Genomic DNA, 25,172 nt, shown 5'->3' on the forward strand with positions numbered 1-25,172 from the left:
TATTGCAGTCCAATCAGGTCGACCGACGTGAGATTATATTTTATTACCTTGGCAGTGGCCAGTGAGCTGCTCAGTTGGAACCTAAAACGAGCGCATTTTTTGTATATACTCTCCGTGATTATGTAACTTATATTACTTACCTATACTATATTATATAATAATAAGCGTAAAATACAAGCTACCCAAGTCGATTTTCCCGTTATCGGATCGCGTATAGTTGGGCGTGATCAAATATTGTTTTTCATTTTTTTTTTTTTTTTTTTTTTTAAGGGTGGCAGGTAAACAAAGTATAAGTGTATTAACCTTGCCGACACGAACTGTATATACTATATATTATTTTTGCAGGTACCTATTTATAGAAATTAATATCACTTTACTCAATACAGTATACGCGATAGTTTGACGCTATACATAAATATAGTGATAATCTGAGGTACGTAATCTATTCGTTTTAGATTCTGATGGAACGATATTGATGTCACAACGATGCGGGTGTTTTTTTTTAGGACACATTTTAGTAGATAGCTAGGTAGGTATTAAAAATCACTTCAAGTTTTTTTATGAGTATTTAAAGCATTTCTTTTTTTGTGTGTTAGATCTGAAAGCTTGAAACTGCAAAACAAAGTTTCACAATGGTAGGTAGTTCTTAAACTAAGATTAAAAAAATTTTCTGAACATATGAATATTGACGAATCTCTGGATATTCAAACGAAAAATAAGCTATAAAAATAAAGCTAGGTATACGTCATAACAACTAAATTCTATTTGAAATGAGAAATAGCTGCATAAAAAATGTTAAATTTACAGATATAATAAATTATCATTACTCCACAAAATAAATGTGGGTGGCTCCTGGTAATCAGCTAACCCTCTCCCCCCACGATAAATCCGTCACTTATACTGCAACCCGTGTGCCGTAGATTACAAAAATTCATTAAAATATTATGGGAAAATAAAATAATGAACAATGAGAAATTATGAATATTTTAGCAATACGTGTTATTAATTAACGTTAAAATGTTTAACTGTGACGCTGCTATGGTTGATAGTTTCATTAGTTCAAAGCGTAAAACATTTAAACGTCACTGTATAAAATAAATGTGAATGATGTAGGTAGTGTTTAATTATAATAATGAATAGGTAACATAATAATTGTAATTTCATTATCTGTAGTGCACTTGACGTTTGAACGAATTTTAATAATATGGCAATATATAATATTTTCTTCGTATCAATATTTGGCTTACAATAATAATAATAATAATAATAATAATTGATGCGTTCTGGGATGCTCAAACTACTTGAAGTTACCTTCCATAATAATATATAGGTATTACCTACGTATATTATTAGTAGGTACCTACAATTTTTTTTTTCTAGCATTATAAATTATGAAAAATAAATAATTTTTTTACGTACCTATTATCATAATAATTTACTATACGTTTAGTAGGTATTAATAGACAATTGAGTACACGCACGTGTGACTATCTACACATTTTTTTCTCGATAACGGCACTTAGCCCATAGGATTATATCTGCGAATCTCGATCCTAGGGGTGTTTTGATCAAAAGAATTTATCAGACAATGTATAGTTTTTCTCGAGTTTACCTTTTTGGTAGCAAAACAACTTCTATTTTTGTTCACATTGGAAGCCAATGAGGTTTCAAGTGATGTTCTTATAGAACATAAATATTTTGTTAATTAATACCTTAATACCGAAGCTAGACACGGCCACTATAGACTCCCGGCGGCCAGTGCCTTGAGTCGCAAAAAACATTAATACTATAAGATTGATTAATTAATTAATTAATTTGTAAAACACAATCAAAAGGCTGAGCTATTAATTTACCTTCTATATTTTATCCCCAAATAACAACTTTTTAGGAATACCCTGATACACGAGGTCCATTTCTCCAGCCCCTTACAGAGTCATTTAAAATTTTCGTTTATTTCATTCGTTTGTAAAGAATTCATTTTGGCAAAAAATAAATAAAACCAGCGGGGGGCTAGGAAAATGTCCCAAATTTTCGAATTTCAAGTTATCCCATTCGTTTGTAAAAGTCTGTAAAGATATTTTTCTCTTCTAAGTTTGGTACCAAGGCCCAACACCGGGCCGTACTGACCAATATTACAGGTAAGTTATAATTTATTAAATAATTCAAAAAATTGTATATATTTATCCTCTGTTTATTTTTCCATGTCATTAATGATTTAATACATACTTAAATACGATATTTATCATAAATAGCCTAACTATTTAAATATTAAATAAGTATATAGCAACAAAAACCTTTAGGTGTAGGTATGTAAATATTTTTTTAAATAAATGAGTACCTATATGAACCTGCTTTCCTTTTGCTTAAATCATAATTGTATTTTGCCATTTTGGTAAGTACTTTGTTAACTTAAGAATTGTAATAAAATGCATTATTATTCAATACTTTTGCTTCCTGACACTTAAATTTCAAATTTTGCTTAGGTGTATCCTAAAACTAAACAAGGAACTCCAAACAGAAGTTTTAGTGATTCATGGTATGATCACTTTTCATGGATTGAGTACTGTATCGAGAGTAATGCAATTTATTGTTATGTGTGCCATATATTTGGTAATGAGACTTCAGACGATACATTTTTGTCAAAATAGGATTCAACAATTGGAAAAAAGTAAATTTTAAATTGTTTTTAACTAAGTGTATTAGTTTTGAAATGTGTAAAAGATTACATCTGGTTCTTGTGACTATATTGACAGTGAAGAGATTTTAAACAATTTTTCAAATGCTAACAATAGAAAAATACCATTAATATAGGTATTAAAATGTTACCTACTATAATAAACTTGACTTGTTTTCTTTTTCCTTACTCTCATATTACAGGTAAACAAATTTAGTTATAATAGTAATACATTTTTAAGGAACTAGTAAGATACTAATTACTAGAGGTCGCTGTATAAAATGTTGATTAGAGTATACCATTTTTATAATTGGCTTACATTGCTCACGATAGTATCAAATGCATAAAAAACAAATTGTTGTAAAGCCAATATTATGTTCTTCTCTTGGTTCAGCATCTAAAATTTGTTTTGATTGTAAGTAGGGGGTGTGGGATGGCCTCCTATGGGATATTTTAAGTTCATAGTTTTGTTAGGGGGCTGTAGCCCCTCAGAATTTTAACCCTAGTTGCACCTATGCCCTAGAGTCACAAGACCGAGTGGCTCAAGAGCTGCATGTGGCTCGTGATCTTCGCTGTGGTCACCCCAACTGTATACTGTACCTACCATATATAGTATTTGGAATAAACTAAAGGGACTTACATATTTAGGAAAAAGGAATCCTCATTTGGCAGTTTCATTAATCGATTAATTGGTTCACAGAGAGGAAGATAGAAAGGAGTTTTATGGTAAGACGCATGAAGGCACTTTAAAATAAACAAGTGAAAAAATAGGGATAGGGGATAGGGATGAATAAAATCCTAAGTCATGTTAAGTGCCAACTGACCAGTTTCATTTATTATGTAGTTGATAACTATGTGAGATCACCCTCTGGCTAAGATTCCATTCTATGGTATGTTAGTATAGACAGTTAATAAAATATACTAATATTACACAAAATAAAAATTATAATAATACAATGTAAAGGTGTATATGACAAAAATTGGTTCAACCTTCTGTATTACTAATATTATTATAAATAAATTATAAAATATCCTGAAATTTGAAGCTGACACACTGCCTCCAATCAAAATTATTTTTGGTGTACAATGATTTAACATTGAATTCAAATGTTACATATTAATTGATATTATTAATTACGGTCATTACAGTAACTTACTCGTGACACTCGACACCTATTAAATAACATAGCCACATTCCTGGTGAATTTTTTTTATTATTAATTTTGAGTACACATACATTACAATATTTAATTTTAAAATTCATAGTACATTTTCAATCATTAACTATTGGCTATTTGCACTCTTCTGCTCTCTCCTCAGTTCAAATTTATGGAGGATAACTGAGGATCTACTGAACTTAATAGTGTCAATATTGGGTGCATGTGTTTAACAATAAAATATAACATTCAAATAATCTTAAGACTAAAACATAAAATACTATATATATAATAATAAAAAAATAAAATACAAGGTCTTGGAAAAACAAATAGAACAAATTATCACTTTGACCTAGGAACATTAAGTACATATTTTAGTGGCCAAGTGCATAGAACAATTTTTCCAATAATAAAATTAATTAACGTTTCCAAATTAACTTAATTTCGATACATTTTAATATAAAATCAATAACAATATTATAAAAAAATTATTGATTTGCTTTTAAGAAAACATTTTTAATGAACTAATGTTTTTGAATTAATTGTCAATATTTTACATTTGAAAATAGGCTCAAGGTAGAGATCGGTAAAATAACGATCTTCTCCGAAAAAGGTATTCATTCAAAAATATGTATATATTTTTAACAAAGTTCAATATGAATGAAAGTTCCTAAATGAGTTTTAAAATACTTTCATTTTTAACAGCGAGACTAAACAATATAACAGAATGGAATTAATTCTTAAGAAAATTAAAGGTAATATACCAATACATAATAAATAACAGGTCAGTTTTTAAAATCAAAAGTCAAACAAATATTAAAAATATTAATTTTATAATTTGGTTAACAACTAAATTGTTTCAAATAACTATAATATTAACAAAAAAGGCTGGGTAAGTAACTACATTTTTATAAATTGTGGTTATGAAAAAAACAATATGTACATTGCATACAATTAATGAAATAAGTTATTTTACAAATGATACATAAGTTGTTGACAAAGTAATAATAATAATAATAGTAATAATATAATAAGTCATTAGTTATTTTTTGTGGGTTCATATACTTAAGAGACCGTTTTTTTTGGTTATGTGCAAGAGCGTCTCTTTGCCATTTTCTTTTTAACCTCCTCGGAGGGTTGTTGGGGATGGTAATAGAGGGTTTTGGTTTGAGTACAGTTTGGAGTGGAACTTTTTGTATTGTCGAGTTGCTATTTCATTGACTGTTGGGATGTAAATCCTTATGTAATGCGTTGTTGGCCATATACCATAGGGCTCCAGTTATTTGTCAGAGACATATAAACTGGAAAGCTTGTATGGGCTTTATATTGGATGGTTTGGCTTGGCCCCAGATTTGAATACCATATGAACAAAGGGGGGTAATAATCATCTTGAATATTAATATTTTGTTTTTTAAATCCATTGAAGAAGATAACAATGGACGGAGGAGATGTAGACGTGTGTTTGATTGTTTTCTTTTCTGTTTTGTATATTGGGCCCAGGTAAGTCTTTTATCTCAATGAACTCCTAAGTTACATTTTGGATAGTAATTGACAAATTATTGAGCAAAAGATGTAGACATTTGTTTTTATTCAGAGAAAAATTTATTTGAACTGATTTGTTTTCGTTTATTTTAATTTTCCACTTTTGAATCTAATTGAAGATTAGATTTAAATGGTATTGTATATCGTAGGAAATATTTGGGTCTTTGTTTGATGCTAGTATGGCGGTTTCGTCTGCATAATATGTTGCTAGAGTTGTAAGGTTTGTTTTGGGGATATCTGATGTGAAGATATTGTAGAGTATAGGTGATAGGTCACTTCCCTGGGGTACTCTTGCTTTGATCTTATGGTAGACAGAGTAAGATTTGTTATGTTTAACAGTGAAATATCGGTCTTCGAGATAAGATTTTAGAATGAGAAAATGTGGAGCAGGTAGAAATTATTTTAATTTGAACAATAATACGTTTTACCTAACACGATCAAATGCTTGCGCGATATCAAGGAATACACCTGGGTAGTGTTCTTTTTTTTCAAATGATTATATTTTATCAGTTATTCTGTGTATTTGGTGGATTGTTGAATGATATGATTGGAATCCGAATTGAGTATTTGGGACGATATTGTTTTCTTTGATAATAGGGGTTATTCTTTTAAAAGGTAGTTTTTAAAAAAGTTTCCCTAACGTCAGTAGTAGATTTATCAAGCGGATGAGGTTACTAAATGCTTTGGTTTTTCTGGCTTAGCAATTAATATTATTGTTGAGAATTTCCATATTGGGGGAATAATTCATGATAACCTGAGCAGTGTATTGTATATGTGAGTCAGAAGAAGAATGGTTTTATTTGTTAGTTTTTTGAGTATTTTACTGTCAATTAGATCATACCCTGGGGATTTGTTATTGCATAGTTTAGTAATATAATATTTTTCTTGTAGTGTAATTAGTTTAGCTGGTAGTGAACTCTTAAGAAAAGTCTCAACATTTTCTATGTGTGTTGTTAAATTGTAATTTGTATCTGAGTGGGGTTGGAAAGTTTCTGATAGGTGATTGCCAAATAAATTTGTTTTTTCACTGATGGTTATGGCTAGATAGAATTTGTTAAAGGGGGACTATGTCTTTTCTTTTGGTTTTTCTTTTTTATCGATTTTCATAAGGAACCATTGACGGGTGTAAGTGATGATAAAAATGAATGAAATTGATTGGCTTTAAAGGTTTGCAGATCTTTTTTCAGTTTATTTATTAATTAATTTAATTCATGTTTGTGCTCTGGGTAGTGAGTTTGATGCCAAATTTTTCTAGCTTGATGTTTTTTGTTAATTAATTCTTTTAAATTCTGGGGTAAATAAGTATATTGGTGTGGTTTTATTGGTATATTTGTATTTGATGGTGAAGAGGTTGAGTCTGTTATTGCTTCTTAGATAGTTGTAATGAGGAATTGTAAAGCACTGTCTATGTCATCGCAAGATGTTAGTCAATTATGCGTTCGTCTAATTTTTTTTGGAATAAATTGAAATTAATTTGTCTAGAGTGTAGAGTATTGTTTAAGTTTTCTGGTTTACCACCTAGGTGGAGTAGAATTGGGGAGTGGTCACTAGACAGTTCTTCAAGGTTTATTATATCATTATTTAAGTGGTTTGGTAGCGAGGATATGAAAAAATCTAGTATGTCTGGGTGACGATTTGTGTGGGATGGCTAGTAGGTTGGGGCATTAGGTGAAATGAAGGATAGGTGATTTTTTAAATTGTATTGTAAAAAGTTTGACCTCTGGGGTTAGTCGATCTACATCCAAATGCGGTTTGCTTTGCATTAAAGTCACCGCCAATAATGAATGGTTTTAGTGTTCTTTGGAATGTTTGGAGTCGAGGAGGTGTTATTTTTTGACTATGAGGGCAGTAAACTGATGCTATTGTAATGGGGATATGGTTAAGTACTATTTGGATATTTGTAGCTTGTATATAGGTCCTTTTGATATGTCGGTAATGCATAATGTAATTGCATAGAGGATGTTAAGATCGCAGTACCATCGGGGTGATCTGTTTGGTGTGTTGTATAGCCTGGTATGTTGAAATGTTTCATTGGTGTTAAGTGTGTTTCTGTAATTAGAGATTGTTATATTTATTTTTTTGTCGTAGAGTAAGTATTCTAGTTCATTTTTATTGTAGGTTAATTCATTTACGTTCCAGAGAAATATTTATAAAGGAGCAGTTTGGTTTTTATCAGTTGACATTTTTCATTATTAATTTGTCAATAACTGTTGTTAAAAGTAACTTAGTTAAGAATTACTTTTTAAATTGTTAATACCCAGACTTGTTAACAACCTATATAATTAAAAATAAACATATTTGTTATGAATCTATCATATTCAACTGTGATAATTTGTTCAAGTTAGAATAAGCGAGGTTTAAAAAAATTATAATTTTAAATAAATTCATTTTGTTTTATATCAGGTCATACTAGTTTAGGAATTAACATCATGTCTGCCATATGACACCGTCGGTCACATGATATGTACTATCAACAAGCCAAGCATATTTTTCCATGTCATACAAAGTTTGTACAAAATACTATATTATTTGAAAAAAATTTAAAAAATAAAACAACAAAAAAGTTTATATAAAAAAAAAAATGGAATGATCCCCACTACGCCACAGCGCTCTTTTTAGTACATTATTGTAGCATCATGGAAAAGTTATTAATATAAAATCATATTCATTTATGACCTTCAACCGTCATGTCACATAGTAGTTACCCAACTATGGGTGCCAAGTAACAAAAATATAGAATTTGAGAATTACAGAAGACCGCCAGTGATCACACAGCAGTCAATGTGTTAAAACATACTTAATTCGGAGAAACATCAAAGTCAGTGGTTAAAACTTTCCAATTAAATCTTTTATTAATAGAGTTAGTTAATGGTGGAACTGGAGGATCTACAAATGTCCAATCATTAATTCCATCAGTCATTAAAGTTACTAGGCCGCAATAAGGGATGTCTTTAACCATTTTAACAAAATTTTGTTTAGTACGAGGAGATTTATGAAGTAATGATCTTGAAAAAGAGTCCAATGAACAAGCATGACCTACCAGCAATATATCACCACCTAAAAAAAATATTAGATTTTAGTTCATTAATGTCATACAATATTATATTGATTAATGATTATTACTATATTATATATAATTAAGTAGATTTTGAGCGGTGCAATAAATTTATTAGCTTATCAGAGTTGTTTCTTTAATCTGACGTTAATTTGGGAGTAGCCTCCAAGGTTTCTGTAGACAATTGGATCTAGTTGAAACCTGTGGGTAGGGGGGTTTTCAAAACTAGTAAATTTTGAGAACTTTTAAAAAACAATCAGGAAAAACTAAGAAAATGTAAGGAAATTAAGGATTATTTAAACAAATCCAGTTTTTGTCAAAATCAATTTTTTTTTGTAATTCAAAAATTAATTTACAGATAATTTTTCATCATTTATTTTATATTAATATTTCTGAGACGTAATATTATTTTTAAGATATACTATCTGTTGAAATTTTGATTTTCGACTTTTCTAATAAATTTTAGTAAAAAAAAGGATGTTCTCAGCCAAAAACATTGAAATAGCAATACAAAGTTCCCCATATATTCTTACAACAATTGAGAAATATTAAAAATACATAATATGTACAACAAAATTGTACACTTCAATGTAAAAAAAAAAAATAAAATAAGGAATTTAGCTTTAACAATTGTCAATTTTAGTGATTTGATTGTAATTTAGAAAAAAAAAAATAGAAATTGTAAAGAATTGAAACTTTTTTCTATAACCTTAAAAATATCCAAACAGAAAATTTGAAAAATATTTAGACTAATTATACATATTTATACATGGTATACCATGTATAAATATGTCTATAAATCTAGTCATACTGTTATAATATGATATATGAGTATTGACTCAAAAATTAATAAATTATTTTTATGATATAAAATAATATGTAGTTTGTTGGCAAAAAATAGTTCAATATAATGTTTTATTAATGAACAAATAAATAAATAATAAAATATCTTTAGAAATAAAGCCCGGCACTACATCATTAGTCAGAACCACTATTTGTATGCAATGATTTATCATTGAATTCAAATTTAGCATATCTATCCATTACAGTAACCTAATCAATGACAAGGTACATCAAAACAAACTATATAACAGCTAGAATGAGGTTTTTGTTACCTTTGGGTTCAGTTGATTTGATTACATTCTGTATTACTTCGTCACATCTTAAATAATACTGTTCAACTGTTTCTGACATATTTTCAGTTAAAAATGGTAATGATACTAAAGCTTCATATTTGGAATTAACATTAAAACCAGCAGCTATTAACTCTTCATTACTCATCCAATCAGGTAGCCCAGACTGATTATACCAACCAAGCCATTCAAATATACCAGGTTCAATACAAATCGAAACTTGTTTATCAATATCAAGGCCTGCATGAATAGTTCAACGTTTCAATTAATATATGTATAGTTATAATATTAATAATAATTGATAAAAACACTACTAACCAACTAAGATATTATGGCAAGTTTGAACACAGCGTAATGATGGTGAGCAAAAAACATGTTGAATTAATTTGGTAGACTGAGCAGCTTTCATACCCCATCCAGTTAATTTAGCTTGATATTCACCAACACAAGTGAGTGGAGTATCAGTTTGGTAAGAGTTTGGAAAATCTCGCCGTTGAGGAATATTTGGGGGCATGTTTAAATCTTTTCTCACATATTTTCCATCAGAATCAAAACTATAAGGCACCCATGTCCCAAAAGTGAAATCTACTCTTTCCCCATGTCGACAAATGTATATTTTTTGAGATTTGGGACCTTTTGGAGATTCTGAATGTGGTGTGTAATCAACTGGAACGAAACTAGTGCCATATTTTTCAACTAGCTTTTCTTCAGTCATATTTGAATCATTAACTTCTAAAGATTCATGATAACTACCATCTAAAGGCAATGAACTGTAAAAGAAATACATTTAAAAATTAGTGGTTACTAATTTTAATGTAATAATACATTTTACCAATGTAGAGTCCAAGTATCAGATTCAGCAGTACGTTCAGTGTAGCATAGAGGAAAGTAACCATTACATCCTGTAAATATTTTCAGAAATTCAGAATTTAGTTAGAACTTAAAATTACAAGTTTATTTATTACCAGTTAACCAAGACATTCCTTCAGCCCAGCCATCAACAGAATTATCTATGCTTTCTTTAGATACATATATATAATCACCTATTCTTAGTTCTAATTCATCAGTAGCTTGTGGGACGTGTGCATATACAACCTTATATACCTAAAATATTTGATGTTATACATAAAATGCTATATAAAGCTAACGAATAATTATCATACAATATTTTGAAACAATAGAAAAGTTAACACTAACCTGTTTATAAGCAGCTAATGGTTCCCTAGAATATAACTTTAGTTCCCATAAACATGGAGTTGATGGATTTATGGTGGATTTGATTAATGATTTCAAAGTTTCTTTTTGGCTTACATCAAATTGATATGCCAAAGTTAAATGTAAAGATTTCAAATGGGGATCTACTTGAACTCCAACTGGAACAAGTGATTAAAAAGTCAAACCATGAGCTATTTAGATTTTAAATGTAATATATAATTATAAAATGAGGTGATATGATATATTTAGACATTTAAAATTATTTTTATCATAACAGTTTTTTTTTAAAAATAATTGTTTGTTGTTAATAGTAAATTACTAAATTATAGATCAGCTAGAAGGTTTCAGAATGGTTACAGTACTTGATAACACTGTCACCTTACTCCACTCGGCCCCATCAAATATAATAATTAGCTACCATAGAAAGGGGACAAAGAAACCATTTTGTTCCAGACCTAATTTTTGGAATATTTTTAGGAGGCCCACTTAAAGTCTTGACGTATAATAACTAATAATAACAGACTATCAGCGTTATTAAGCTATTTCCTGACAAAAAATTAAAATATCCTGATTCAATCTCAACTATATAGAACAAAACTCATATCCATTGCATAAGCGACGTAATGTAATACTCTTAAAATCTATATTATATAGGGATTAGATTGTGATAATGAGGCTCAATTTTTTACAGCAGGTGACAGACTAAAACTATCAACATTTATAATTAACTATGGATAAATTATATTTTTTAATAATATATTTGATAATACATTGCAAAGTAATTATTGAAAACGTAATGCAGTACATGAGTTTAAATGAGCTTTGTTGGTTTGGAAAAAGTAATTTGCAAGACTTTAGTTAATTTCAATGAGTATTTTGTTTATCATACCATAGGTATTATGATGGTCGAAGGGCCCCCACATTAATTTTCCCCTGAACATATATAGACATACCACTTTATCTATAATAAATAAATCAATAGTGCTGTTTAGTAACTTTTTTTGTATCCATTATAAATATTATAAATAATATATATTAGTATCAAATATAAATATTGGCTTAAATTTACCAAGATCTGTGATTTTTTCTGCATATAGTACTGCAATTCTTTTTAAAAAGCTTGATCCTTGATCAGATAAAAAAAAACCCATAAAATTTGATGAAGTGTAAGTTTCTAAATGAAAGTCATTGACTATCATTTCTTTAATGACCTCATCTAAAACATTTTTTAGTATAGATACCAGTGCATTAGCATATTCATCAGGTACCTGTAATAAATATTTATAAAATTAAACATAATTTATACTTAAATAAATGTTTCATAGTTATGAGTGGGTATACAAAATAATTCATAAGTACCTGAAAAAATGATACTAGAGTAATATGAGGCAAAAAATTATGAGCTCCATTGCGTCCACATTTATTAGCTGATTTATTCCAAAATTCTCTTAACTCATACATTAATGACCCAGTTGGACAGGCATAGATGATATACTCTCTACTAGTGCTGGAATCTAATGAAGTATCATTTACATGAGCCAAGAGCCAATCAGCAGCTAATTGAACTCCTCGATTTCCGGTAGCTGCCAAAGCTTTTTCTCTATCAATACAAAATACAACATAGGTATGATTTTGATGTTTAATTTATCAAACAGTTCACCTTACGTTCGATTTAGGGGGAATCCCATTTGTAAAAGGGTTTGAAGGGGTGTCATTGAATGTTTACAATTCTTTTCAGTTGACACGGTCTTCGTTTTCCTAGGCGGAAGCATAGCCATTATAATTTAGCTAGAGATGCAGTGTAGGGGATCGTATCGTTGTAAGTTCAACTAAATGGAATTGGTTTATTTTTAAACATTGACAAACATACAATTATTACTGAAATAATCGTTACCGACCACCAAGTAGAGAGTATGAGTGACGAGTGTCGAGTTTGAGTACCGCACTAACGTCTAACACACGGACACACCATAATCGTCAATCGATATAGAAAACATTCTATTTACTATTAACGCAGAATAATTTATTAAACATATTTTCTTCTATGCTATTATACCACCGCCGTCCGCCGTCCGCCGTCCGCCGACCATCAGTATTCAGTACCGGGACTCCGACAGCCACGAAAACTAGTACGATAACACCACACTCTATTCAATCATACATGGATAACACCAGAGAAGTAAATAAAATAATATATACATTTTTCGAGTTTGAGGTTATTCGTTAACTATTTATTTACACTTTTGCTTATCATTTATGTAGACGTTCCTGATAACAATGTCTTGTAATTTAAGCGGTAGCGGTTGTCAGTGTTCTCTTGCGGTTACGAAATACAAATTGCAATCACGCTCAAACGCTCAATTCAGTCAATTGTCAATTCTTATTTCTTAATAGTTAATACCAAGTAATAAGCATTAAGTATATATAATAATATTATAGTTTAAATACGTATAGTACCTCTTATTAAGTTCAAAACTCATCTACTGGAAAAATGGCTCAAGGAATGGTTTTTGAAGATATATTCAATGTAAAAGACATAGATCCAAATGGCAAACAGTTTGATCGAGGTAAACATAATTATTTATTTATTATAATATTATAATGCTGGAATGTTTAGTCACATATAAAATATAATTCAGCCTTTATAGATATCAGGCCAGTTAATTATTTATACATTATTCATAAAATATTTCCAACTAAAATAACGATTAAAACTCTTGTTTTTTGTTACATATTATTGTATAACTAGTTTTTTTTAAAATAAATATAGTACTATAATATGTAAACTGCTGGTTGTAAATACTAAATAGGGTTATTGTACTAATAATTCATGAGTTAAAGTATCAAAGATTATCATATTGGTGACTTTTAGTAATGTTGAATTGAACAGAGGTTTGTTGATAGTGTAAAAGTGATCTTGACAGTCAAGTAAATAGCTGTTATAAAGACTTGTTTAAATATAAACCACTGGTTCTCAACTAGTTCACCATGAGGTGATACGGACCTAGTGAATAGATGATGTAAAATCCTGGGGAAAAATAAATAAGTAAAATTGTTTTTAATGAAATCTGATTAATGTCTCGACTACTGTGTAAATTCTACCACTGCCTAACCAACGAATTATGAATGATCCCCTACCACCACCCTTCACTATAAATATTCTTGGTTATTGACAAAGACTGTTAAAACTGTCTTTCATTTTTTAATAGTAGGTTAGATGGACATAGATTTAATCAACTTTTAAATAAATGTGATAGATAGAACATATTAAGCTTTTAGCTTTATCAGCATTTTAAATTATTTTTTAGTATTCCGTAATTAATACTAAATATGCTTGTTTTTTTTTCATTTGTAAAAATTCCATTATTATTTAAGAGAACTCCACACCTGTAACTATGTAATATATTAAAATTTTAATATGATCTTAACTTGCTATAAAATTTAAATACCAATAAAAGCTTGTCTGATGCTCAAGAATCTAGCTAATATTTTTATCTTTAAATTTGATGATACTATAGGTTAATTGACTCAAATTTTAAAATTTTAAGCTAAAAATACAAAATTGTTTCTCAAAGTTTTCAGATTTGTTTTGATGTACATTTATAAGTCAAAGACTACAACATCAGGTTAAGCTTCCTCTTAATCTAACCTACAACTTAATAAAATGCTTGTTTGTTATTTTTAATAAAATAAAAGTTGTTCATGTTTATGTTATAAAATCTGTTTTTAAGATTTAAAATTTATTGCATTAAAATTATAGTATATTTTGGTCATAAAATTTAGTTAAACATTTTCATTCATAAAAGTGTCAAATTATGTTGAGAACCAGCTGGTTTAAAGTCTTTAAACCAGTAGCGTGTCCAGAACTTTTTTTGTGGATGGGCCACAAAAACTAAGTTCAGAATGGTTTTACCCTCTCCTCATACTAAAATTTGATCTATTTATAAGTTTTAGTATTTTTATTCCATATAAGTCTAGTACTTACATAAGAATGTGGGTGGGCACATGCTATGCTCACCGGGCCCACCCCCTAAACACGCCACTGCTTTAATCATTATATTTTATTAAAATGATGCAAGTTATGAAGTTGAAAATTTGTGTTTGGTAGAATTAAAATTAAAAAATTGTATTATCTTACAGACTTGTATTAGTTTGTCTTTGTTATCTTACCGACTTGTATTAGTTTGTCTTAGTTATCTTATAACTTTGTTGCATAGTCTGTTGTCAACCGCGGGCTGTGGCATCTCTGTTGAGTTTACAAAAATATTCCATCGCATGATCGATGGACTATGATCGACAAAATCGATTTTGGTTATTGATGTAACTTTAAAACAAATGACCATAGATTCACCAAATGTTTATATAAGTATATTCTATCCACCATGCAATTTTCAAAAAATTTCGACTTAAGTTGAACTATTTATAGGCATATGCAATTTTCGATCATTAATAGTTTTTTTTAAATTAATATCGATAAAAATTTATTTGCCGGGTAGAAAAGCTTGAAAATTTAATACAAAGCTCCTAACATATTTTTACAATAACAGTTGAAAAAAAAATATACAATATAGTCACAATTTTTTTCCCATTCATTCAAAGTTTGAATTTTGACAACATACGTAAAAATCACAAAAATTCGCTTATTATTTTAAGCCAGAAATTCATAAAAAATTATCTTTTTAAATCTAAGATTTAAAATTTTTTAATAATCTATAATATATCCTAGACAGATAAACCGTCTCCGCTCAGAATTGTTTTTTCTATATAATGAATAATGATATAATATCATTGGATTCAAATTTAATTCCATCCATTACATTAACCCACTTGTAACTGTATAGCAGAGTACGCTTTTTTTTTTTTATTAAATATTTTTGCTTTTATTTTAGTTTTTAAAATACTTATTTGAGTGGTTGTTATGATATTTTTAAGCGCTTATTTTAATAATTGTAAGTGCTATAAGTCCTCTTTAGTGCTCTGCTTACAAGTAAAGCTATGCCAATTCTGAAGTTCTTATAAAGTAACTCAATATTAATAACAAAAAATAAAAAGTTAATTTGTGTAAAATTAATTTCTTCTAGTAGACAATTTATCGTTTAATAAATGTATTAAATACGTAAAATGTAGAATTAAAGATGAATCATGAATATTTTTTTCTTTAATTTTATTTTTATACATCTTACACTCATGTTTTAATATAATTACCAACTATTAGTCACGTTTAATATAGAACAGTTTAAATTAGATTAAAATATAGTTAGTAAATTATCTACTAAATGTATGAATATACATATGATAATATTAAATATTATCAATTTACCAACTTGTTTTAAACATAAAATATCACCAAGTTTTCATTGTACATTAAATAACTCTATTAATTATTACCTAATAGAAAGTATTATCTATATAAATAGTAAATACTTTCAAATGTCAACAGTTTTTTAGTGATAATTGTATGTTTAAACTATTTAGTATTCACTACTCATTCAACCTCTCTAATCTCTTGAAAAATATTCAAATTAAACAGTATTTTAAATTGTATTACCATGCATAGTTTAATTGATTTTTTAGTGAGTTTATATTTTCAGACATTTTTAAATTGACAATTAATCATCGTAATTCACTATAGTATAAATTTACAGTTTACTAAAACAATTTAGAGTGAAACTATGTATAGGTTTATAATTTGGTAAAAATTAAAAAAAGCTAGATATGAAATATAATCACTTACATCAAGTATTTATCTTGTTTTACTCTCTGGCAATACCGTAACTAGGGAGGATCTTAAAGGTTTCAGCCCCCTTGAAATATCAAAATTATTATATCCAGTATTACTGGTATTACCCTAGACTTAGAAATAAAATATGAAAGGCCTTCACCCCCCCCCCCCCCCACCGCCAAAAAAAAAAAAAAAAACTGGCTATGACGCTGCTCTTTAGGTAGTATAAAATAGTATATTTTAATTATTGTTATAAATAAGAATATGATCATACATTATGAATTTATGATATTTGAAAAACTGGTAGATTTACACACTTTTAATTATAAAAGTTAAGAATTTGTTTTTTTTCAATTGGTTACTAGAGGGAATGGATTTTACTTGGTACTCATATACCTATTGATTATTTATTCATGTATATAATAAATGATAAGCCTTGTATTATAATGTTAAATATTAATATACAATTCTAAGCCTATGAATTTATTTTAAAATAAGTATACTTAAAAAATATATAAATAATAAATATTGTTTTGAAAAAATTCTCTATAAAGGTAGCAGTTGGTATCTATTAAATAAATGTGTAGTAGTTACAGTTCAAGCTCAGAATAGATTAAAGTAATTTAATTTAATCTATTCTGTGGTTCAAGTAGTTATGTTAGTTGAAATTATATAATGAAAGTATACAACAAATGTTTAGCATAGGGCTGACGGTATTGAAAATAATTTTCGGTATTACGGTATTGATTTCAATACCGGTTTGAAACGGTATTCCGAAAAACCGAAAAATTGGACTTAATATGTCTGTTAATTTAACAAAATAAAATAAACTGGGCTTGATAAAAAAAAATTATTATTTTTAGTCTTATTAACACTCACATAATGTTGTCTCCGTCTTATACAAATGTACAAACTAGCAATAACTGTTTTGCGTGGGAAAGAACCTGAGAAGACTAGTCATAATTAAAAAACGAAAATTAAAAATATGAGAAAAAATTTTACTGTGCAACATAGATTTTATTTTGTTAATATCACAAACATTAAAAAAGTTATTCAAGATTGAAATAACGATGTTGCACAGTAAAATGTTCTCATCTTTATAGTTATCATTTTTTTAGTTATGACTTATGATTAAGGGCCGGACTTTATGCATTCGTATCTTTTTTCTTATGCTCACATTTAATACTCGTCTGTAAAGAAATTTAAATGATGAAGTATAGAATTTAATGGTACAATTTTTATTTTACATTTTTTGAATTTTTAGAGAGTTTTATGCTTTATGGTCATTTTTTAGTATTTTTGGTGCATTTTATTCATTTTATACTTTTTTTTATCAAAATACCTATATTTGTATTTTTCTTGTTGAAAGTTACACATGCAGTTTTTATTAGCTTGTCAATTATCAACGTTCATTATCTTTTCTTTTTTTGGTCACGAAAATAAGAAATTCGATAAAAACAAATTTTTACTAAAAGTACCTAGTATTTTTTAACGTATAGTTTTATTTAGTTAAATAAAAATAATTGTAATAATATAATAATTTTAGTAATTTTCGTATCAATCAATATTTATCAATTTGTACAGTAAAATATACATTTTTAATAAGTATCATTTTTTTATGTCATTTTTAAATGTTTACGTCATTTTATGCAGTTTTTTAAATATCTTTATAAATCATCAAGTTCCGGGCCCTACTTACTATGTATTTTTGTTAGACTGAGACAGGGTGTGACATTCTCTTTCAATGCTTGAACTAAATAATCAAAATGTAGTAGTTTTTCTCACACATAAAAAAGTTACTAATAAATTGAAAATGCATTTTATTAAAATATTTAGACATTTTTAATCAATACTTGAAACTTCCAAGTTCGTAAATTTCGGGAGATTTCTAATAGTTAATTAGATCTTGTTTTAAAGTAAAAAGAGTCAAAGTGTTTGAGGCTCATAGACTTAAAAATAATTCGACATGTACAAGTGAAGTCAAAATAAATTGTGAATTTTCGTGATTTTTACATGTATTGCCAAAATTCGAACTTTCAATACTTATTAAAAAAAACTGTGGCCATGTATTTTTAATATTTTTTAAATACCTACCATTATAACAATATATTAGGACCCTTGTATTAAATTTTGAAGCTTTTTACAAAAAGAATACACTTTTATTGGCACTTATAAAAGAAAAAACCAAAATTTCAAATGTCTATAAATAACTTTAAAAGATTTGAAATATCTTGAAAATTTAACGGTTCACTACTTAATTTAAACTTACAAAAACTTATTAATCTTGTATTCCACTTTTAAGTTTTTTGACAGCAGAGCTAAAAATTATAATTGACATTAATTTTTAAAAAAACTAATAAAAATCAAAAATGTCATATTCCTATAAATAATTCAACATAAATCAAAATGTGAAAATTTTATGTAGGTATCTACGGTAATTTTTTATTAGTTACACCACAAACATTAATTTATATCGTCGAATTGTTACACCGACAGTTAAAAAATATATCATAAATAAATCATATGTGTATCAACATCATAGCAGCATCAAGTCAATTTTTCCATTTTGTACTATTTTTTTAAATACAATAATACATAATAAATATATTTTAATAAAAAATTCCAAATTGTAATGTAAATGACATTTTTAAGAGCATTTAAATCCGGGTTCTACTCATAAATCATTCTTTGCTCAATTATAAAATATCAATATTATACATACTGCCATATTGGTATAACAGTTTTTTACGATTTCAATCTACTGTAGAACTAATAGAAAAATAATTATAAATTATGCTTAGAATTATATTAAATTCAACATATCCTTTTTGATTGATGAGGTAAACTAGATCTCTATTTTTTTATAAAATGATTTCCTTTATTTTTATCTAAACAAATTCATATATGTTCACCTATGTTTTATCTTATAATGTAATATGATTTTATCTCAGAAACGAGGTGTTTGAAAAATTATTAATCAATAAATAATTTTTAAAACATGTTGATTTATTAAATACTTATGTATATATAAAAAAAAAGTTTATATAATTGTATACAATTAATATATTTTACTTATTTAATTTTAAATATAACACATTACCAATGTCAAAAGTTCAAAGGGTGTGTCCGTGGCATTTGTGAATTTCCCGATCCTATCAACCCCCTCGGGGGCGCATGCTCGGCGCCTTGAAAATCGATAGAGCACCGAGCCCGGGTGTAAGCACGGTCAAGGTCTTCTTCCAAATTCCTCTCCACAATAGACACATTGAGTGTACTGCTTTGCTTTCAACTACATTAGTCTAAAAACTATGGTTACACATTTTATCGCAACCTTTACACTCTTCAATATATCATCAATATTTTACTTATTTAACCATGAAAGCTTAATAAATATGATGCCGTCATTGAACGTTTGCCCTGTCAAATCAATTTTAATAAAATACAATCATTATTTTTGAAAACATTCCGGATAATATTAATTAAAATTACGGGAGTAAAAAATATGATCACAATTTTCAATTTCAGTTTTTATATTTAAAAACAAGTATTCGATTTTAAATAGAGGTTTTTCGTTTGAAATTGTATTTTTGATTTTGAGTGGGGCGATGTATAATTGGGTTTTCAAATTTACTAGGTAGTTTTATTTTTTTTTTTTGTCAGTCTTCACTTTTTAGAACAGCAAAATGTTTCAAAATTTAACGTAGAAAATCGTTTTTAGTTGGGATTATATTATTATCAATAGTAGAAAATTCTTAGTGGTTTTCAAAATAATTAGGTGGGAAAAACAGAAAAACTGGAACATTTACCTATGCATGATTAATGATTAGGTATAGTATTTAACGTGGCTATTTTTAGTTTTAATTTTTTGTATATTTTAAAACAAAAAAACAGCTAGACATTAAAGTTTTCACCAAATATTAACTATGTTAACATTTTTTAGATATGATATAAGTTTCAAATCAATTTGGTTTTTTAATGCTCTTTTTATAGGTATTTATTTTATATTTTTTAAACCTTTTTTCAATTTATTATGTTGACAAAATTATTTTTTCCTACCATCAAATTTTTTATTTAAAGTGCCTGAAAAAATATTCTAATCATAATTAAAAATATATGTATATAAATTTAAAAAAATGTATTATTTCTTTTAAAATTTAATTATTAATAAATAGTTGATGTATGAGTAACATTTAATATATTTCGAGTTTTATTTTTTCGTATATATAATTTAATATTTTTTTTAATAAGATGTAACACCTATTAACACAATTTAATTTTAAACCTGATTTAAAATATGCAAATCATCACCTGTCATTGCACAGGTTGGCATTTAAAGTTGGATGTTGCGTTTAAAATATTTTGATTAATGACTAGAACGTGATAGATGCGAATTTATTTATGGTAAAGAAATATTTTGAGATATAAAAGCATATATTATACATAATCAATCCAATATAAAACGCGGTACATTAGGTAGATATAGTTTTGATAAAATAATATTTACATATAGGTATATTAAAATAGCTATCATAGTTTATTGAAGTTTAAATTATCTTTATTTTTATAACATGGTTACTTGTATTTATAAATACAAATTTTGAAGTAAAATTAAATGTTTACAAATTAAATATTTACACAATTATAAAAAAAAAATTGTAAATTTATAAATTTTAAACATTTTATTTGTTAATATATATTTAATTATAATATTTAAATTGTAATCTGAAACTTGTAATAGCATGCATTATTATATGCGAAAACATTTTAATTGTAATAAATAAAAAATGTTGTCGCTAAACAGTCAACAAATTTACATATTAATTTATATAAAGTTAATAATGAGTGTTACTTATTATATTTATTGTAAAAAATAAGGAACACAAAACCATTGTAATCTTTCTTTGGTATCACATTGGTAACAATCTGCGAACAATAATAATTAATCATAACTGTAGATAAACGTCGGCCGCCACACGAGCGTAGAGGAGGCAATTTGCCAAGTCGCTTTTTCAAATGTTTTGTCAATTTACTAACGGCTAGCTTTTTGGAGGTCGAACTGAATTTTGTTTGCATTGTCCACTAGTATACTATAATATAACAAGTATACACGCATCGCATATAGAACCCATCATTAGTTGTTTATTAATTCCTAAGTTAAATATAATTGTCTTCTAAATTGTTAAAACCTTAATACAATTTTAAAAGGGTTATTTTAAATTCTTATTTATCTAATATAGATATAATGATTGTATGTACATTTTGCTAAACAACGCTATTTTTTTATCAACTAGTGTACATTAACATTTTAAAGATTGCATATAATATCTACATAATATATTAAAAATAAAATAATCAACCATAAAAAAGTAAAATTATGACTGAAATTTGATAAAAACTAAAATATGATTGATGGAAATATTAAAAATTTGATTTTTTTTAAAAATGCGATGTTATAATTACTTATCAAACATCAACCTGCATACCTATTCTTTTATTTTTAATCAGTAAATACATTACATATTTTTGAAAATATAATCACCATGTTTAATGAATATCATTTTTTAACATATCTTATTTTTTTTGATGATAATTAATTATTTAAATTGTAAAACAATCTTTAGGAAATTAATCAATTTGTAAGTTTATTATTATTAGGTGTTAATATTATTAATTTTGTCTTCACATAAAAAGGTAATGGAAATATTGGCACTGCACCCAAAGCTATTTATTATTTCGATTGATTTGAAACAATGAAATAATTTTAGATTTTGAGCAGAAATGTATTAGCTTAATATTATACTTTAGTTTAGTTTTTTATTTTTTTGTAAAGTATTTTCTTAAAATTTTCGATTTTGAGTGGAGCAATGGTAATATTACGACTCATAATTTATGAGTTTACAGTGATATATATTTTATATTTCTTATCAATTTTTGGGACAATACAATTATTTTAAATTTTCGAATCTAGTTGGAATTTCGGGAGAGATGGGAAATGTCTGTAAAACCATTTTCCACACATAATAAGTATAATTTTCAAATTATTATGAATATTTTTAAGCTATTTAAAGAAATGAGACATTTTTTACCCAATTATTGCTGTTAAATAATTATTTGTATTGTTTAATTATTTGAAAAATCATTTCAAGTTCTCTTTTAAGTTGATATTTATGTAATTAAAAAAAAAGTGAACGTAAATTCATAATAATGAGGGTTTGAAGATTAAAATAAAATCAAAAATTTTTCAAAAAAACGTTAGTTCACTAGTTTATACTTGAAATATTGTTGTTTAAAATTAAAATTTTTAGAAAAATATTCTGCTTCAGATTATGTAATTAAAAATGTATGCAATTATCACGAAACTTAAAAATTAGGAAACTATAAAAAAAATGATTTTTTTAACTTTTATTTTAAAACTTTAACCGTTATTTATTTTTTCATACTCCTCTACTTATCTCACCGAATAAAATTATCACGCTGCGATTAGGCGTCTGTCCGTTCACTATTTTAGATAGTTATAGGTATAATACTTGTATATTTTTTAAACATACGATGAATTGTTACAAAACTTTAAATTACAAGTAAATAACAATTTCATATTATTTACCAGATTGTTATCAATATTAATAGTACCATGTTTAATTATTAATATTTCATAATTATAGGTACACATAAATAAATATCACATTGTATAAGTCACATTCTTAATCCAATTTTTACTCGTTTTAACGGTATTTAGTTGTTACTAAAATAAAATGCATACGTTACATGCTTAATATATTGCGTAAAATAACTCCTTAAAATTAATTTTCAACAATGTTTTAAAATAATTAACGTTTATGTGAGATTGTTTAATATATTCAAACTTTCAAAAAATATGTACCTACTTCTTTTTAAAATAATCACCCTTGTATATATATATTTTTTTGTAATATCACAATTTTAAATAAATTCATTTAAAGATTTTTTTCGAACTTTGTATCAGCTATGAAACTTTATTTACTATATTTTTTTAAAGTATCTAATACTTATCATTTTATAAATTGCTTATAAACTAAATCTATTTTATATTAGTATTTTTATATTGTGCACGAATGATCAAACCTGAACTAGGAAATTTTATTGTCGACAAATTATGTAAAACATAATACTATTTATATTTAGGCAATGAGACTATAGTGAAAGCTTTTTCGAGACCTTCGATACCATTACTAAATAATAAAATATATGAGTACATCACGAACTATGTTATTTAGATCTAAAAAACTAAGAGGGAATTCGGGTGCTGAGTCAAAGCAATCGTTAACGAATTACCCCTTTCTCTCATTTAACGTGTATCTCTACGTTCGTTTGTATATTATGTTTAGTGGACTATTGCAAAATAGCGTGGAGATAATATCATACATATAAAACCTTTGGATATATTGCATAATCTTAATTTCGTATTATTACTACCTATATAAATTCCGTGTTGCCCAAATATAGGGTTTCGAAAATTACTGTTAACAATACAATAAATATATGACACAATAGTCAAAGCAATCGGCTAATATACGTGCGAAGATTTAGCAATAGCTTATTGAAACTAACTACTAAACCTCACAAACAATTTGACAAAAAGTATAACTCTTAGATAAAAAATTAAAATCATGAATTATTTACTATATAATCATGATTTATGTTATATAATGACAAAAATCAGTTTGCGCCAGTACTTGTTTATTTATTTGTTAAAACCAATTTTAACTATACATTTTATCACATAACGCCTTAAAACAAATTATATTTACTAAAACTGTGGAATTTGTTTTTATTTACATAATATAATATTATTTATAATAGTTTTTTCTTAATAATTTATATTATTATGTATAATTATTTGACATTTGCAAATTTTTAAACAAAAAAACTTTTATCTTTCTCAACAGAAAATCTATGCATTATTGTTTAAACAATGCAAAATTACGCATAGAATAACTTAGTTCATATTATAGTTTTCTTGGCGCGTTTATAATTATGTATTACTCCAATCAAGCCAATAACCCTGAGGATTTTTCGTGGCGTACACCTGACAATGAAACGCGTAATGATAAAAAATCATATTATAAGAAAAAACTATCTATAATAAGTTATTATATTAGATGATCATAGACATCCTTGAATATTGTTGGCTTGTAGCATTGTGTTATGCCTTTCATCTTTTCATAAGTACAATTTTAAGATCAATGCACTTAGTTGATTGCTTCCAATGCTTCCACTGTGTACTCTATGTACCTACACTTAATCATATTTTTGTGAGGTGTATATTTAAAATAATAGCTAAACTCTTATTTTATATAGATAATCTAATAATAATAACATTTTGATAAAGACAATCTTTATGGGTAAACTAAAAGGCTTATAGTTTGTATTTTTGTCATAGTGTTCTTATTTTAACAATATTAAAATATTAATTTTAATTTTATCATTACTTTGCTACATCTAACTTGTATTCATCTATTTTATTTTATAAAAAAGGGCTCGTACGTATTATAATTATATAGGCAACTACTGGTCTAAACAGTCTAAACTAAAGTTTATATATATAATATATAATATATATACACACACACGAATCATGTTTTTCCATCTTTGCGCTAAATTTAAGATAAAACAATTCTGATGTATAATAAAAAAT

The 25,172-nt window shown here is 26.9% G+C and overlaps 2 protein-coding genes across 2 annotated transcripts in view; one reads left to right on the forward strand and one right to left on the reverse strand.

The window, feature by feature from the left end:
* Positions 1 to 3,868: 3,868 nt before the first annotated feature.
* Positions 3,869 to 12,946, reverse strand: LOC107162623 (Ecdysteroid phosphate phosphatase). Its single transcript, XM_015509603.2, has 11 exons — positions 12,675 to 12,946; positions 12,442 to 12,605; positions 12,136 to 12,376; positions 11,846 to 12,044; positions 10,759 to 10,934; positions 10,527 to 10,665; positions 10,394 to 10,463; positions 9,880 to 10,331; positions 9,544 to 9,801; positions 7,631 to 8,430; positions 3,869 to 7,128 (listed from the first exon to the last, which is right to left on the reverse strand). Exons 2-10 carry the CDS (start codon positions 12,552 to 12,554, stop codon positions 8,171 to 8,173), a joined length of 1,908 nt encoding a protein of 635 aa, XP_015365089.1. The 5' UTR covers positions 12,555 to 12,605; positions 12,675 to 12,946; the 3' UTR covers positions 3,869 to 7,128; positions 7,631 to 8,170.
* Positions 12,947 to 13,050: 104 nt separating this feature from the next.
* LOC149054834 (DNA-directed RNA polymerases I, II, and III subunit RPABC3-like) overlaps positions 13,051 to 25,172 on the forward strand; it is a 59,159-nt gene continuing 47,037 nt past the window's right edge. Inside the window, exon 1 of the mRNA XM_089228233.1 lies at positions 13,051 to 13,343. Coding sequence (XP_089084359.1) covers positions 13,268 to 13,343 — 76 coding nt within the window. The 5' untranslated portion in view covers positions 13,051 to 13,267. The remainder of the gene's footprint in view (positions 13,344 to 25,172) is intronic.

The sequence above is a fragment of the Diuraphis noxia genome, unplaced genomic scaffold (assembly GCF_037042655.1).
Source record: "Diuraphis noxia isolate RWA-SAM2 unplaced genomic scaffold, SU_Dnox_SAM2 contig0005, whole genome shotgun sequence".
NCBI classification, from domain to species: domain Eukaryota; kingdom Metazoa; phylum Arthropoda; class Insecta; order Hemiptera; family Aphididae; genus Diuraphis; species Diuraphis noxia.